At 43.6% G+C, this 15837-nt stretch overlaps 1 protein-coding gene across 1 annotated transcript in view; it reads right to left on the reverse strand.

Moving 5' to 3' along the window:
• CENPE (centromere protein E) overlaps positions 1–15837 on the reverse strand; it is a 328099-nt gene that overhangs the window by 93088 nt on the left and 219174 nt on the right. The window contains exons 45-52 of the mRNA XM_082248665.1: positions 12118–12432; positions 11602–11766; positions 4467–4631; positions 4145–4360; positions 3721–3945; positions 3425–3634; positions 3057–3257; positions 270–473 (exon numbers count right to left, since the gene is read on the reverse strand). Coding sequence (XP_082104791.1) covers positions 270–473; positions 3057–3257; positions 3425–3634; positions 3721–3945; positions 4145–4360; positions 4467–4631; positions 11602–11766; positions 12118–12432 — 1701 coding nt within the window. The remainder of the gene's footprint in view (positions 1–269; positions 474–3056; positions 3258–3424; positions 3635–3720; positions 3946–4144; positions 4361–4466; positions 4632–11601; positions 11767–12117; positions 12433–15837) is intronic.

A 15837-nucleotide genomic window follows, 5' to 3' on the forward strand; every position in this document is an offset into this window, starting at 1 on the left:
TTTAAATTAAAGGTTTCAACTTTTTGCTAAAATATAAAGAATACATAGAAAAAAAAAATCCTGGTTTAAAAAGCATGCCCCCATGTATAAAACTTGTATATGTACATTGTACATAGTTATATGTATCTTGGGACAGCCATATTACACAATGGATGTGGACTTTGGAAGGTGATCATCACTAAACAGTTTGACATTTGAGATTCATTTACATCAAATAAAATCACCAAGAACTCTTAAAACAGTGAACACCAAGCCTAAAACACACTTACTTGGAGAGCCTTTATTTCTTTTAGGGCAGTCTCAAGATGTTTCTCTTTTTCAGAAACTTTAGCTTGCATTTCAGAGAGTACAGTTTCTGTAACACTTGACAAAAGCTTCTCTTGTAAACGTGATGCTCTCTCTCCCTTTTGAATGGCATCTGCTTTGGCTGAAGTGACCTCATTTTCAAGCTGCTGAATTCTGCATTGCATTTTCTACACAAATAAAAGTAGAAGAGAATAGTTATATTTGCAAAAGCACATAAAAAGCATTAAAGTAGTTCTAAAGGCAGGTGTTTTTTTTTTATCTTAATGCATTCTCTGCATTAAGCTTTCCCCTTAATGCATTCTCTGCATTAAGCCAACCCCCCCCCCCCCCCCTATATATACCTGAGCCCAATCTCGATCCAGCGATGTGCACAAGAGCAGAGGCTCTTTCCCTCATTATTGGCTCAGAGACAGCCTCATTTGCTGTTGTCAATCAGAGCCAGTGACAAAGGAGCGCAGGGGGTGCGGAGGTTGCGGGTACGAGCCCCGCTGTGTGTGTCAATAGACACAAAGTAGGGCTTGAGAGCGAGCCACTTGCTATGGGAGCGCTCAGCAGATGGGAGGGGCCGGGAGCACCGGTGAAGAAGTCGCAAAGAGGTGGATCCTTGCAAAACCATTTCACAGAGCAGGTAATTATGACATGTTTGTTATTTTAACTACTTGCTGACCTCCCACGCAGATATACTGTGACAGGGCGGCACGGCTGCGCATAATCACGTACATATACGAGATTATGTGCACGCGGTACCGGCGCCGTGCTTCCGCTGTGATTAGGCACAGTGGGAGTAAGATGGAGGGAGAAGCTGGCTCAATCGCCGCAGACAATTAAAGGCATTGTAATCCTTGGTACCAGTAAGGACTGTTCAATTTTTCCCATGTGCTAAATACTCAACAGTAGGATGTGGTACCCAACATGGGGGGGGGGGGCTACCTTTTATGGATTTACAGGCAATCAGTCCATCAGGGGAATGCCACAGACTAAGACCATCTCTTCACAGGATGTCAGTGTCCCTTAATGGGGTTGCCATGAGAAGGCACTAGGGCAGTCACTGGAGTCAAAGACCTAAGGAGGAATACTAGGCGTGCAGAGGCAACCCTGATGATCTAGAGCCCCATTAGGTCGGATAACCAGTGCTAATCCCAGTCAACAGAGAAGGCCAGAGGATCCTTCTGCAGACTGAGAGGAATGATAATACTAATGAGTACCAGGTACTACTAGCGGTTCAACCTGCCTCAAGTGACTAGAACGGATTTGAGGGACATGGCGGTTGGCAGGGAGGACACAGCCATGAACCAGAGCTGACACAGGAGATAGTGTAGGAACCTCTGGAATGAGGAGACCCCAAGGTGCCAGGGGAAGGTCTGTTCATCTGTAGAGGGTGAACAGTGTCAAAGGTAAGGAACAAGCCTGTAAAATTAGAGGGCTGCTCTGTGCACCTGGATGCCTAAAGGGCAATCTACATTTTGGATAAAGCATTTGCATCTTTTGAGGGGCTTAACTCATTCTGCCGCAGCTTGACAGGTCACGATTACCGTCAGGGCAGGTCAAAGGGCAGAACCTGCCACTGAAGGATTTCAATTGTTGGTCAGTAGAATCCTTAAGCATGCCCCCCACTGACCTAGTGGTTTATCTATTAATGTGGATTACTGTCAGATCCACAATGGGTATAGGCCACTTTAACAAATTCCCTATCAAAGAGGAACAATTCCAGCACATGCTCAGGGTGCTTCCAGTGTACATATAGAAAGAAGTTTATTAGTAGGTGTAGTGAAAATGTTCTGCAGCCTTAAGTCTTTGAAAACTCTTACAGCTATAGACAGCAGGCTGATCTTTCAGATGCAGAGTGGTATGTATCACATCAATTAAGGCAGAAACATTCTATGGTACATCTGATCTGAGGTATTGCAGGAGCCTCAGGGAATCTCATCACAGGGAGACTGTGCTAAAGTCTTATGTAATGACAAGGAAGGGGACTCAGCCTCACCTGACAGTTAGAGGTGTCAATCTTATTAGATGTCCATGCCCACAAAACGTAAAGAAAAAAACATTCCTGGATTTGTAAAAAGAGCATGAGCTGGTGTCACCCACTACAGTGTGGCCATCCCCTGTCTAGGTAAAGGCAGGCTGCTGCCACATTGTGAGATGCAACTAACTTGGGGAATAAAGCATGTGCCATTTTCAAAGCAGCAGTGGGGCTATGCTTCCTCTACATTGAATGGTAGTAAGAAGCGTGGAACGTGACGCTCCAACTGGTGGATGATGTCAGCTCTGTGTTAAACCTGCAGAAAGCAGGAAATTCAAAAGGTGCCCAGTGGTGCAGCTACAGAAGCTTAAATGACACTTCCAAAGTAGCCATGTAGCATCCAGTCCAGTAGTGTCTGTCACCCCAATGTTGGGATAAGAGAACACCAAACCAGACAGCTCTCATGAAAAGACCAGCTAAAGCAACAATGTAGCAAGAAATCCTGATTGAAGAATTTATTTTTAGAATAAATAAATTTCAAGCAGAGCAGAAGAAAGGATGCCCATCCTCCTAATATACTAGCAAAAAAAAAAAAAAATGCTGGGTAGAGGACGGATTATCCTGGGATGGCACACAGATATTTTGTTTGCCAGTGTCTATTCCTCCTACAAGCGACTGTATAACTTGACAGCAGAGGACTTCCTGTTTCCATCAATAGACGTGAAAAATAATACAAACAAAATGTAAATAAAGAAAAAAAAGATACATCTGTCTTGAAAAGAATTACCTTTAATTCTGCCTGCAGATTTTTCAGTTTCTCACACAGTCGTGTATTTTCCTCCTCTAAAATGTTGGAATCTCCAGACGGAGCCAAAAGCTGCAATTTTTGTAATAGCTCTTTGTTCTTCTCTTTTTTCTTCTGTAAATCTTCATCAAGCTGTTTTAGATATGCCACTGTGTCCTGCTTTACTCGTGACTGGACAATGGTCTTTAAAAAAAAAACAAACCAAAATATTTAAAATACCCAAGATTACCTTCTCACACTATGTTATTAGGTCACAAACTAAAGAGCCGAGCAATTACGGTATTCCATAAATGTAAAATACAAGAAGACTGGGGAGTGTATTGACAAGTGCATCTTTTTAGCTAATTTACCTTTAATTTCTTCGATAAAAGCTGGACAAGACCAGAAATTCTCCTATTTTCTTGAATGATACCCTCATTAAATTTCTTGGTATCAAAGTGTAAACCTTTGCACTCTTCCAGCCATGACAAGAAAGTCTTCTTACATTTCACCTCTTCTAGAAGGTCTCCTTCCACACTATTCAGAGAGATTTGCACCTCTGAAAAACCATCTTCCACACGCTGTATATCAGAATGAAAAAATCATCATAAGCTAAAACTTTGCTTCCCAAATAACTGATTTGTGGTGCTAACCGCTTAAGATTTACCTTTATGACATCCATTTTCTTGAAGATGAGGTGGTTTAAGAATTCAAGTTCACAGAATTTAAGCTCTTCTGCTGCACTCTCAGACCACTTTGTGCCATTCTGTTCTACGCTCTGACACTGCAGCAGTAGCTCATCATTTTTCTTCTGTACTACACACAAGTCAGTTTCAAAGCCATTCACCAAACTGTATTGTTCCTCCTTGACAGCAGTATTTCTATATATGACCTAATAAACAGGAAAGTACCAAATCAGCAATGAAAAAAAAAAAAATACATGAATGGATGCTAACATTAGGAAAACAGAATTTGCTCGCTTCCAGCATGTTTTAGACAGTCAGCACACACTGGTAAAGGGTCTCCATAATTTGGCAGGCGCAGCTTAACTAGTATTGATTTTTCTTCTTACAGCAGAATGCTTAACTTACCTTAAACTTGTTGAGCAGAGTCTGCATCTGAGAATTCAGTTTGAAGTATTCTGTTTGTAAAGATTCAAATGATTTAAAATATGTTGAAGACATCAACTCCTTTAGAGCACCCAGTAATTTCTTCTGTGCTTCAACATCATCTTGAAGCTCCACTGAAAGGTTGCTTAGTAAATGGTGGTGATTAGCATACACAGTGGAAATGGTCACCATAAGGTCCTGCAACAAGACACAGGTGTTGTTTCACAAAACACTTTAGTGAAAGGAATGCCTCACAGATGGCAGCAATGAGAAAAAAAAAAGTTTCTTCCCTACAGGGTATTACCTTGAATTCTTGATTTTTTTGCTCTAGACCTTTAGTGCGTTCTGCAAGTTCATCTTCTTCTTGTACAGGCTCATTCTGCATTAAATGAAGTACTCTAATTTCTTTCTCTAGGTCATCAACCTTTTCATTAAGGTCATTATTTTTCATCCTTTCATTCTTTAGCTCCTGAAATAAAGTCACAGCAATGCATTAGTACAAATCATGCCTGCAAGAAGCCACGATTAACTAGTGAGGCACCAAACCCTGCTCTTCTTTGTGATTGTGTAGCAAGTGCACTTTGTTCAAAAATGGTGGCATCCAGGGAGGCTATGCTGCACCAGATGAGTATCCCAAGCAGGCCAGATCCTGCTTCCCTACTGCCGAAAAAAAGTGCATGTACCTTCGCCGGGCTAGTGGCTGTGACAGAGGGCAAAGGGGGGCGGGACTGCAGTACAAGTACGAGTGGGAGGAAGAGGGAAATCAAACAAACACTCAAAAGGCAGGTCCAGGGGCCAACACTTTTCTCCAATCGCAGCTCCACCTTTGTGATCTCACTGATCACTTTGTGCACACCTGGGCATTCATAGTGAAAGGCGGGAGGCAGAGAGCAAACTTAGACTCCCCAGTTGGTGCCAACAGCCTTCCGGACCGATTTGAGCACTTACCGGACTGCTACGGCTAAGACAGTCATCAACATCAATGTATTCTAGGAAACAGCACCTTGTGGGAAAGTGCAGCCAACTACGAGACCATAAAAAGACCACCTTGCATGTAAGGAGCGACAAGGAAATCTCACAGTGCGGCTCAAAAGGAGAAGACAGCAGAACACACAAAACCAAATCAAGGTCCCATGGTGACAAGGGGGGCTCTCACAAGAGGACCATCCATAGGAAACCCTACACAAACATTTTAACCAAGTATTGAGAAGCGATAGGTTTGACTTTAAGGGTAAGACTTAAGCCTTGTCTGATCTGTTTGTAAGAAGACATCTCCACACCAGACTGCAGAAAAGCCAAAATCTGCTCCACAACATATTGTCGGTATAAGTTTTAGAAGCCCTAAACAAGGCCAAAAAACAAAAAAAAAAAAAAAATCCCTCTCTCCCCGGAGGTTGACTTTCTAGCATTTAAAGAGGTTAGGAATTGTGGAATCCAAAACATCCCAATGCCTCATACCTCCATTCTCCTGGAGCCAGTTGCTAACAGATGGTACTCTACCGGACAATTTTCTATGCTGAGAATGTGCAAAGAGAAGAGGGCCGGAACAAACTTTTGCCCAAGATATTATCTAGTCTGCTTGAGCAAAGAGACTTCTTGTCCCTCCTTGATGATTAATCTATGCCACAACCGTGCCATTGCCCAATTCCACCCTGACAGGAAAAAGGCAGACAGACCAGTGTAGGAGACCAAAGCAAATTGCCTGAAGATCCAGGATGTTGATTGACAACTTCCGTTTCTCTGATAACCACATTCTCAAAACCGAGAGGTTCTCCAAAACACCTTTGCAGCTTAACAGCCTGCAATCCATTGTCAAGACTTTTCAATTAATTAGAAGGATTTTCAGGTGCAAAGCATCTACATGGATATCCACCATTCCAGAACCAACCTAGTCTTGGAAGTCAGATGCATTGGCAGATCCAAGAACTCTCAACACTCTCAGGGGCTCCCACCTGAGCTCGAGGAGACAAGTATTTCTCTTGTAGAAGTAGCACCTTCACCTGTGCAGTGTCAAGTACTAAGCCCAAGCACTCCATTTGTTGTGCTGGCACAAAGGACAACTTCTGAAGGTTCTACACTCAGCTGAACCTCTCCAGAAGCAGATTGCTCTCTAAAGATATCACCCAGGTACCCTACAACTGTAATACAAAACTGATGGTGGCAATCCTCCACTGCGAGTTGCAGGAATCGTTGGTGAGGCCGCAAAGCCAGGATGTGTTGGTAGGCCACCCTAATATCCACTGACATCTGGAAGTCCCCTGAAGCAATCACTGCCCGGGTGGACTCAATCCTATTTTTTTTAATCCTTATAAGCATGTTGAGACCCTTGAGGTCCTGAACAGGCTGGATCCCTCTGTTAGGATTGTGAAAGATAAACAGGTTGTGTAAGAAGCCACAGAACCTCTCCTCTGCCAAAACAGGTGTGATGACCCTTCAAATAGTAGTTTCCAGGCCACAAAGATTTGAAGACCCCCATGTGCATATAAAGCGAAGGGGGAAAGTAGCAAAACTCCAGCTTGTTGCCTCTGGACACCACATTGCAGACCCAGTCTTTTGTGACCTTGAATCAGATGCCCCAAAAGTCCAATAGACATACCTCCACCCACTCCCTATACTGTGAGAAGTAATTTCCTCCAGAACCATATGACTTTGGGGCCCAGTTCTTTTACAAAAAACTGATGTAGGTTATTGTATAGAGCTAGAGGCTGGTTGCTTACAAAAGAGGTCTTCTTGAATTCCAAAAGGTGTCGCTGGTTTCTGATTGGTCAACTTCTTCTTAAAGCAGTGTTCCAGCCTTTTCTGTGCTGGAGTACTTAAAGCGGAAGTTCCACTTTTGGGTGGAACTCTGCTTTTAGGGCCAAGAGCATGCCTTTCCCCAACGTCACCTACAAGGCTGCTCGAAACAAGCGTTCACCCTAAAAAGATCAGCCACCCAATTTGCTTTCTTTAGAAAATGTGTCATGACCAACACTTGAGCCGTAGGATCCTTTTCATTTGGACAGTCCTAGCGTGCACCCTTGAAAGCGGTCTTATGGAGTCTTTCAAGTAGTGATCAACGATATCGGTTTTTCGTTGCCAATACGGATATTTTGGCCATCGCATATCGGCCGATATTTTCACACATTTAAAATAAAATAAACACATTTCGACACAAATCGGTTACTGAACATAAAAATGTTAATAAATATTTACAACATTAAGGGCTTGTTCTTCACACCTTAACTGCATGAAAACTGATAGGAAAAGTGCACTTGCAGGGACATCCGTTTCACATCATCTGATGCTGGTAATGCATAATAAACTGCTGCAGTAGTGCACTCACTGCAATAACTGTAAATCACTACTGCAGTGCAGTCAGTGCAAAACTGCTAGAAAAAAAGCTAGACAACAGCAAGACAGTGGATTGGAGTTGGACTGGAGTCAGTGAACTACTGCTGCAATAGTGCACTCACTGCAATGATTTACTGCAGTCAGTGCAAAACTGCTAGAAAAAAAGCTAGGCAACAGCTAGACAGTGGACTGGACTGGAGTCAGTGTGGACTACCTCTGCAGTAGGGCACTCACTGCCACTGCAGCAGTCAGTGCAAAACTGCTAGAAAAACAGCTAGACAGTGGATTGGAGTAGACAATACTATTTCCCAGTTAGGTAAAATAATATTATACTGCAGAAAGCAGAACATTTCAGCATGTCCATGGTCACCTGTTAAAGATCTTCTGTTTTGTTCATATAATGCTGCCACTTTATAAACATGCTCAGGGAGGAGAGGAGGACAGAGGAGCAGAGAGAGAGGTATCTTCTAGCATGGGAAGCAAGTCTTTTGTAGCGTGCCTCATTTTCTTTCCACAACTGAAGAGGATCACTGTCAATTACTGGTTCCTTCAAATATAGATGAAGTTCATCATCCAGGCTCATTATTGCAGATTCAGAAGAAATTGAATCCTCCACATGAGGCCCCAATTAAACACTGAAAATGTCCTGATGAATTTGAGCACGATGAAGATTCTCTTCTGTTAATTGATGTATTTTTGGACATTTTTCTGTTTTTGCAGCATACTGCTCTTTATAAAAATAGTTAACTGGACTTGTCTTTTCGGCAGGAACCTCCTGCACCTCCTGTTGAATATCCTCTGTCAGCCATTGTTTTGCCTTTGCCAATACATCATCAGAAGAGAAAGCATGGTTCTTGTATCAAGGATTCAAAAGACATGCAAGCACAACATTTTTAATCTGTTAATGCTTTTCAAAACATATCAAACAAAGCTCTTTGGCTTTACAGACCACCATTTGAAAGTTGGAGGGTGTTGCGTGCCACGACACTGAGGTATGACATATCAGCAAGCCTCATTCCTTTCCGCATGTTTGCTCCACTGTCTCGAAGTAGCACAAGCATCTCGGTCTTTGTTGATTCACCAATCTTCAAGCATGCCTAGAAACATTTCTCTACTGTACTCCCCAGTGACGCCTGGCAGTGTGGGTGGCTTGCCGAGTTGCTGGCACCCTTGTGGGTCAGTGGCTGGTGCCTGGCTGGCACCCTGTTGTGGGTCGGTGACTGACTGGCTGGCTTGGTGTCACCCTGTTGTGGGTGGGTGGCTGGCTTGCTGGAACACTGTAGTGGCTGGCTTGCAGGGACACTGTGGTGGGTGGGTGGCTTGCAGGGACACTGTGGTGGGTGGCTGGCTTGCTGGAACACTGTGGTGGGTGGCTGGCTTGCTGGAACACTGTGGTGGGTGGCTGGCTTGCTGGAACACTGTGGTGGGTGGCTGGCTTGCTGGAACACTGTGGTGGGTGGCTGGCTTGCTGGAACACTGTGGTGGGTGGCTGGCTTGCTGGAACACTGTGGTGGGTGGCTGGCTTGCTGGAACACTGTGGTGGGTGGCTGGTATCACCCTGTGGTGGATGGCTGGCTTGCAGGAACACTGGTGGGTGCCTGGCTTGGTGTCACCCTGTGGCGGGTGGCTGGCTTGCTGGAACACTGTGGCGGGTGGCTGGCTTGCTGGAACACTGTGGCGGGTGGCTGGCTTGCTGGAACACTGTGGCGGGTGGCTGGCTTGCTGGAACACTGTGGCGGGTGGCTGGCTTGCTGGAACACTGTGGCGGGTGGCTGGCTTGCTGGAACACTGTGGCGGGTGGCTGAAACACTGTGGTGAGTGGCTGGCTTGGTGTCACCCTGTTGTGGGTGGCTGGCTTGGTGTTACCCTGTTGTGGGTGGCTGGCTTGGTGTCACTCACCCTGGCCTGTTGTGGGTTGGTGGCTTGCTGGAACACTGTGTGGTCACTGGTCACGGTGGCGGGTGTCATCTGGGTGGCTGGTTTGCCTGCTGGAACCCTGTTGTGGGGTGGGTGGCTGGATGCTGGCCTGACACCCTGTTCTGTTGTGGGTCAGATGGCTGGTGGTTGGCACCCTGTGGTGGGTGGCTGAGGCCAGGGCCTGTGGGTGGAAGGCTGGCACTGTGACCGGACTGCCGCTGGCTGCACACAAGGCTGTCTGAGGCGGTCTTAAGGCAGAGAACGTGTGCCGCGCAGGCGTGGGAGGCGTTGTTAGAAGGAAGAGCGTGCGCACGCAACATACGCAATGATGTCATGAAAATATTGGCAATATCGGTAAATCCAAAGGCCGATTCCGATATATCAGGGAAAGTGCATATCGGCCCCTGATATATTGGTGTTGCTGATAATCGGTTGATCTCTACTTTCAAGCCATCCTCCCAGAAACTCAATGGTCTTGGAAAGTCTTTCAGGAGCTGCCAAATTTATTTTATTTCAGGTACTTCTATAGCGCAGTCAAATGGCAGTATATTTAGGGTCCGAAGCGTAAATCGTAACAGAGCATTAACTTTACCCAGACTTTGAGGGCTTGGCAAATTCCCAACTCAGCCTGCAGAGCTGTTCCTACTGGAGAGCAGGGTGCTTTAAAGAGGGCCTCTAACCTGTTATCTGTGGGTCTTTAAAGACTGAGACCTCCTCCACTCGGACTCTCAGAAACCTAAGTGGTAAATACTGTAGCTGGGTCAACAGCCAGAGAACCAAATTTCTTGTAGAATTCCTCTTGTGATGAACTGGTGAGCAATCAGTGCACATCTCGGAAGTCGGGATGCTCTAAAAAGGACTTGTGAATTTTTGACTGCTGCCAGGACCCAAAACAAGCGACTTTGTGGAAGAGGAATCCAGTAGCGGTAACCCAAGGTTAGTGTGTACCACATCAACCAAAAGTGTCTGAGACAGCCCTGGACCCCGAGATTCCTCACGTGAAGACTCCTTTATCAGATTCCACATTCTTAACTGCTTCCACCTCTTCCTTAGGAATTTCCTCAGATGTCTCATCCTCACTTCAAAAGGGGAGGAGGAAAAGGAGAGCACCCACATTTGAGTCTCAGGACATTCCAAGTCAGTGAGAACCCAAATATGGCTGCAGAAAATTGCTCCCTTGACACAAAGGAAATGGAGAGCTGTGCCACTAAAACAGAGATCCAGAACATGGCCCTTTTGGGAGCCATTGCAGGGTGAACTTTGTTGGGGGGGTCATCTCTACTTCAGAGGGATTTGGAAGCCCACCCCATCGCCCCCCCCCCCACCTCTCTGCTATGTCTTGCTGAGAGTTAAAGAGGCCTATAAACCCCAGAGGAATTGGCCACTAAACCCATGTCACCACACCTTTGTGTAAGCTACCCCCAATAGGCAAGTGCCCCAATACTTGCTGTACCTGGTGTTAAGGAGGATGCAACTGCTGCCGAGCAGACTAGAGGCAGAGTGGCACAGAGTGGGCTAAGTTTCAGTGTGATATAATCAGATTTTACCATGTGTAGACTCTGGAGCGCAAAACATGTGTTGTGAGCTGGACCAGTGGAAATGAGGCATGCAGGACTACCATTTTTGCACACTGCAACCATTATATTTTACCCCCATAGGAGCAAAAGAGCAGAAAATGCCTCAAAACATAGGGAAGGTACTGTAAGGGGGAACTACCACACTGGTCCACATTAAAACAGGAAAAATTCACCAGGCGATAGCTGTAGGGCCAGCAGGCCCAGTCTTCACCCATCTCAGTGGGTGCACCTCCCAGGGCCTTCAGGAACTTGACTTCCCCCCAGAGGATCACTGCCCTTTACCTATACAGCACCCTGCCAGTGAGGTTACCAGATACACATTACCCCAAGATCCAGCACCAATCGATGCCCTTGCAGGGAAAATCTTCAGAGAGACCACTGCTGACACATCAATTAAGGACATTAGCTAAAAACTGAGGCTTAGCTAAGCTCTGAATGGTTTTGTCTGAGGTAGGGATTCTGCTTTTTCTTTGGCCAGTGTCAATTCACTTCAAGGTGGCAGAATAACCCAAGTAGCCATGAAAATTAATTCCTGGATCTTGCGATGTACAATTAAGAGCTTCAGCCCTAAACAAGAACTCTTTAAATTAAGAAAATAAAATAGTGAAAACATACCTGGTGCAGTTGTTGAAGTTGCTGCTGCAGAGAGGACAACTGTTGTAACATTGCATTTATTTCATTTACTTTTTCGGTAACATGGTCTTTACTTTCATCTCTCTGCTTTTTGACAGACTCAAATTCTGTCTGACAGGTTGTCAGCGACTCCCTTAACTGTTCATTCTAGAGATTAAAAAAAATAAAATAAAAAATGTGATGAATTTTGAGCACCTGTTATATGATCAAACGATCACAAGTTATTATTTTTAACTGAATGGTAGGCACAAATTCACTTTATACTACTAAGAATTAATTAGGCATTACTGAGAAATCAACGTTTATCTCTATACCACTGGAAAAAGTGATACAGAATACATTTTCCCCACAATATTTAACAATGAACTAGGACTATAAAAACGTGTATGGTATAGGATTTAGGTGCCTGTAAAAAAACGACAAACAAAAGCACTAAAGGACAGAAATCGTAAGCTTGCACACAGTACAGTGGATTTAGATATTAAATTGCAAACTTACAGCTTTCTCCAGATCTTGTAGATTTGTATAAATATTTTCCTTTTCACTTCGGACCCTCTGCAGCAGTTGCTGGAACTGTTCCTGTTCCTGGTGGAGAGATGCCACTTCCAGCTCATACTGCTGAACTTGTCTTTGAAGATCAGCCTTATCTGTCGCCAACTGCTGAGCTGCTGCATCTTTAAAGGTAACCTTATCCTTCAGTTGTTCAACCTCTGATATCAGTTCCTCTAATCTGCCAGACTTTTGGGTTTCTTGTTCATGGAACTCAGCATGCTGAAGTTGCAGTTGGTTGAAGTCCTCTCTTAGTTTAGTAGCCTACATGGTCAATAAAAAGTGATCACATTATAGCAACATATAGGAACACCTTTTTTTGAGATTAGAAGTTTACACTAAACACAGAGAAGAATGTGTGTACAATAAACCACCCTCCATTGCAGGGGTTACATTCCAGACCCACCCGCAATAAGTGAAAATCCGCAAAATAGACATACCCTTTTAAACACCCCCTAGGCATGTTTTTCTAACTTTTACGGTACTTTTAAAAGCATTTTAAGGTCTTTGAACACTTTTAAAACAATATAAACACATTTAAACACATAACAGATATTTTGAGAGAGCAAAGGAAAACACAAAAACACAGCACATAACACTCAAAGTTATGCGGAACACCGTAGGGAGACATGCGGAACTGAGACAGAGCAAGGCGAGCAGTGAGATTCTTCTAGAACATAACAGCCAATTAGCGGCCGAGAAAACAATACCGAAGCTCTTATTGGCTGAATCGGTACGTACAGCTATTCTATCGTGACGTACAAGATTTAAACTTAAACAATGCTGCGGAATGCAGCGAAATGGCGAAAATATCCGCAATATCAAAATGAATAGGTCTTACAGAAAAAAACTGCAAAATACCAAGACCGCAAAAACTGAACTATATCGGGGGTTTACTCTAGATGAGTGGATTACAATGAAAAGTGGCTAGTACATGTGGTAACATTTATTACAGCTGTTACTCTGACACCATATAAGTTAGTTGATGAAATACCACCACCTACATTTCAGGAAATACCAGTTTATAGATCAGTTTAGAAAATGGCATTATTGTTTTATAACTAACTGTAAAAAGGTAGATTAGCAGCTCAGACAACTTTTAGTGCGTCTACTTGAAGATATTACACCAGGTACTGCATAGGAATACAAAACACAAGAACGGTTGCTTCACCACCGCTGAGCTATTTAGCCTTTGATTGACAATCACCTCATCTAGAACACATGGAATTATATTTACTGCAAATGAAAGGACTAATTGAGTTTAAAATAGTCCATGTAATTTAGCCTTTAAAGTGGATCTCAGGAATACTGATAAATTCAAGTATTGGAACTGTAAACAGGAGAAGGAAATGTCTATTATATTCCATGAACTATACAAAAATTTTTCTCAAGTGCTTAACCCTCCTCTTGTGTTAGGGTCAAAACTGACCCGTTTTCAGGTTTTGAATGTCTATAAGTATCACATAAATTTGTTTATTGCATCAAGATTTTTTTACTTTGTCAGGAACCTCTATTTAAACAATGTAATAGAAAAATAATCCTTTTCACTAAATTATAAAATACTGTGGTGAAAATTAAGACGTTTATGGTGTTCGGGTCAATTCTGACCCAGTTATAATATAGGATTTTAGGACACTAATAAGTGCCAAAACTGAAATCATAAACACTCTCTCTGCTTAGTAACAGTGACAGCCAATCCCCTCTCAACCCTGTGAGCTGTAGTTAGGGAGGGGCCTATCTCTTTGCCTGCTTGTCTGTTTCTCTAAATAAAGTGAAGAAACATAGGACCAATACATTTCAGAGTTGCTGACTTTATTTTACCATTTTTTCAATTTGACAATGAGAGGTATGCTATCAAAAGAAAGGTCTAGGGGTCACACGAAAAATATTAAAACCAATCTTTTCAAGGATAAAGAAGCCTAACAAGGTAACCAAGAGGTAAGAAACAAATTTGATGATAAATAATTATTCAGAGGGTATTTTATGGCTGATTTAAAACACGGGTCAAAACTGACCCTAACATCATGGATAGTAACGGAATTCTAACATAAGAGGAGGGTTAAAAAAAAAAATCCCCAAAAAACACTAAACCATGTAAACCTGAAGTTTCCACAAGTCAACCTATAAGGACCACGCCTGGTTGGAAAGAAAGACATAGTACCCAGTGTTCTACACTAATCTTTCAATATCTCTTAAAACAAACATGCACTTAAGGCCTCATGCACACTGGATGTTATAAAAAATGCCAGTACCGTTAGTTGTAGAAATCTGCAGCTGTAGATTGAGTTTTGCAGTAGCGTTTTTCAGAGTTGGAGCGTTTTTACAGCTGAAAAACTCCTCTCAAACCCAATAGTTCTGGGGTTTTTTTCCACCCAGAATATGCCTCTGCCAAGAAAAGCTAACAGTCTGTGTGTGCATGGACACATAGGATAACATGCTGAGGAGTTTACTGGCTGCAGAAAAAAAAACACCTGAAGCCAAAATCAGCAGCTGTAAAATTGTTCAGTGTGCAGGAGGCCTAAAAAACACACGTAAGTACTTCCTAAAGTGCTACCAAGCCCCGATTCACACTGCTGCGACTTTAAAGCTAAATCTCAGCGCAAATTGCATACAACTTCTTTGAAAGATGTCAACGCAAGTGGTGGTTGCACCAAAAGTAGTGCAGAAACCTTTTTCTAAGTCGGAGCGACTCAAAACGCTCCCATTAGAACGATTCCATTGCACTGAATGAGCTGTGACTTCTGATGCGACATGTGCTCCAAAGCGCAGTGATTTTTGAGTTTTTAGTCCTTTAAGTACTCATTTATATGCACTTTGCTCTCTGAAGAGCGACACACATTTGGATTGCATTTAACTATTTAGAGAGCATTTGACTTTCTTAAGCTCCTAAACCCCAGACTACTGTGCCACAACTGCGAGTGTTGCGAGCAGTTATGGGGAGGTTGCAGCGCGGCCCCATTCACTTGAACGTGTCACATACGGCAGGGGGTAGTGTCCACCCAGCTCGACGGGGAGTATAATTTCCCACTGTGCCACGTAGCATGTGTCCACTCCTGGATGCTGATGTAAAGTACAGCTAACACTATCCTTATCAGGCTGCTGTCCAAAAAGTGCTTCTGTTGCTCCTCCAAAGATAGAAGAGCCACCCTAAGTGCCGGTTCACATTTGTGCGATGCGGGAACGCTGCAAATATGCAGCGTGATCCCGCATCGCATCCGCACCTCTGGCAGTTCACACTGCCATATGCAATACGCAGGGGGTGTCAATTACAAGTTGACACCCCCCAGTTGCGATCGCATATCGCAGTGCGATCTGCAAGTTTGCACAGAATCGGATCACACTAGTGTGAACCACTATGCGATCCGATTCTGCTGCGGATAAAAAAAAGCCTCATGTACGAGTTTAGTGCGGATGCGGTGTGAATTCAGCCATACAAAGTGTATGGCTGAAATTAGCACTGCACATGAGATCGCATGTAATTTAGGAGCAGAGCGCTCCGAATTACATGCGATCTCTGCGATCGCACTAATGTGAACCGGGGCTAAAACATACTGTAAAGTGTGTTACTGCCTGGAGCATCAGATAAAAAAAACAAAAAAAAAAAAAACAAACAAAAAATCGAAAACAAAATGTTGCTACATCTAAGGATTGTAAACTGCAAATATTTGT

The sequence above is a fragment of the Pelophylax lessonae genome (assembly GCF_965119305.1).
Source record: "Pelophylax lessonae genome assembly, chromosome: 1".
Taxonomy (NCBI): Eukaryota; Metazoa; Chordata; class Amphibia; order Anura; family Ranidae; genus Pelophylax; species Pelophylax lessonae.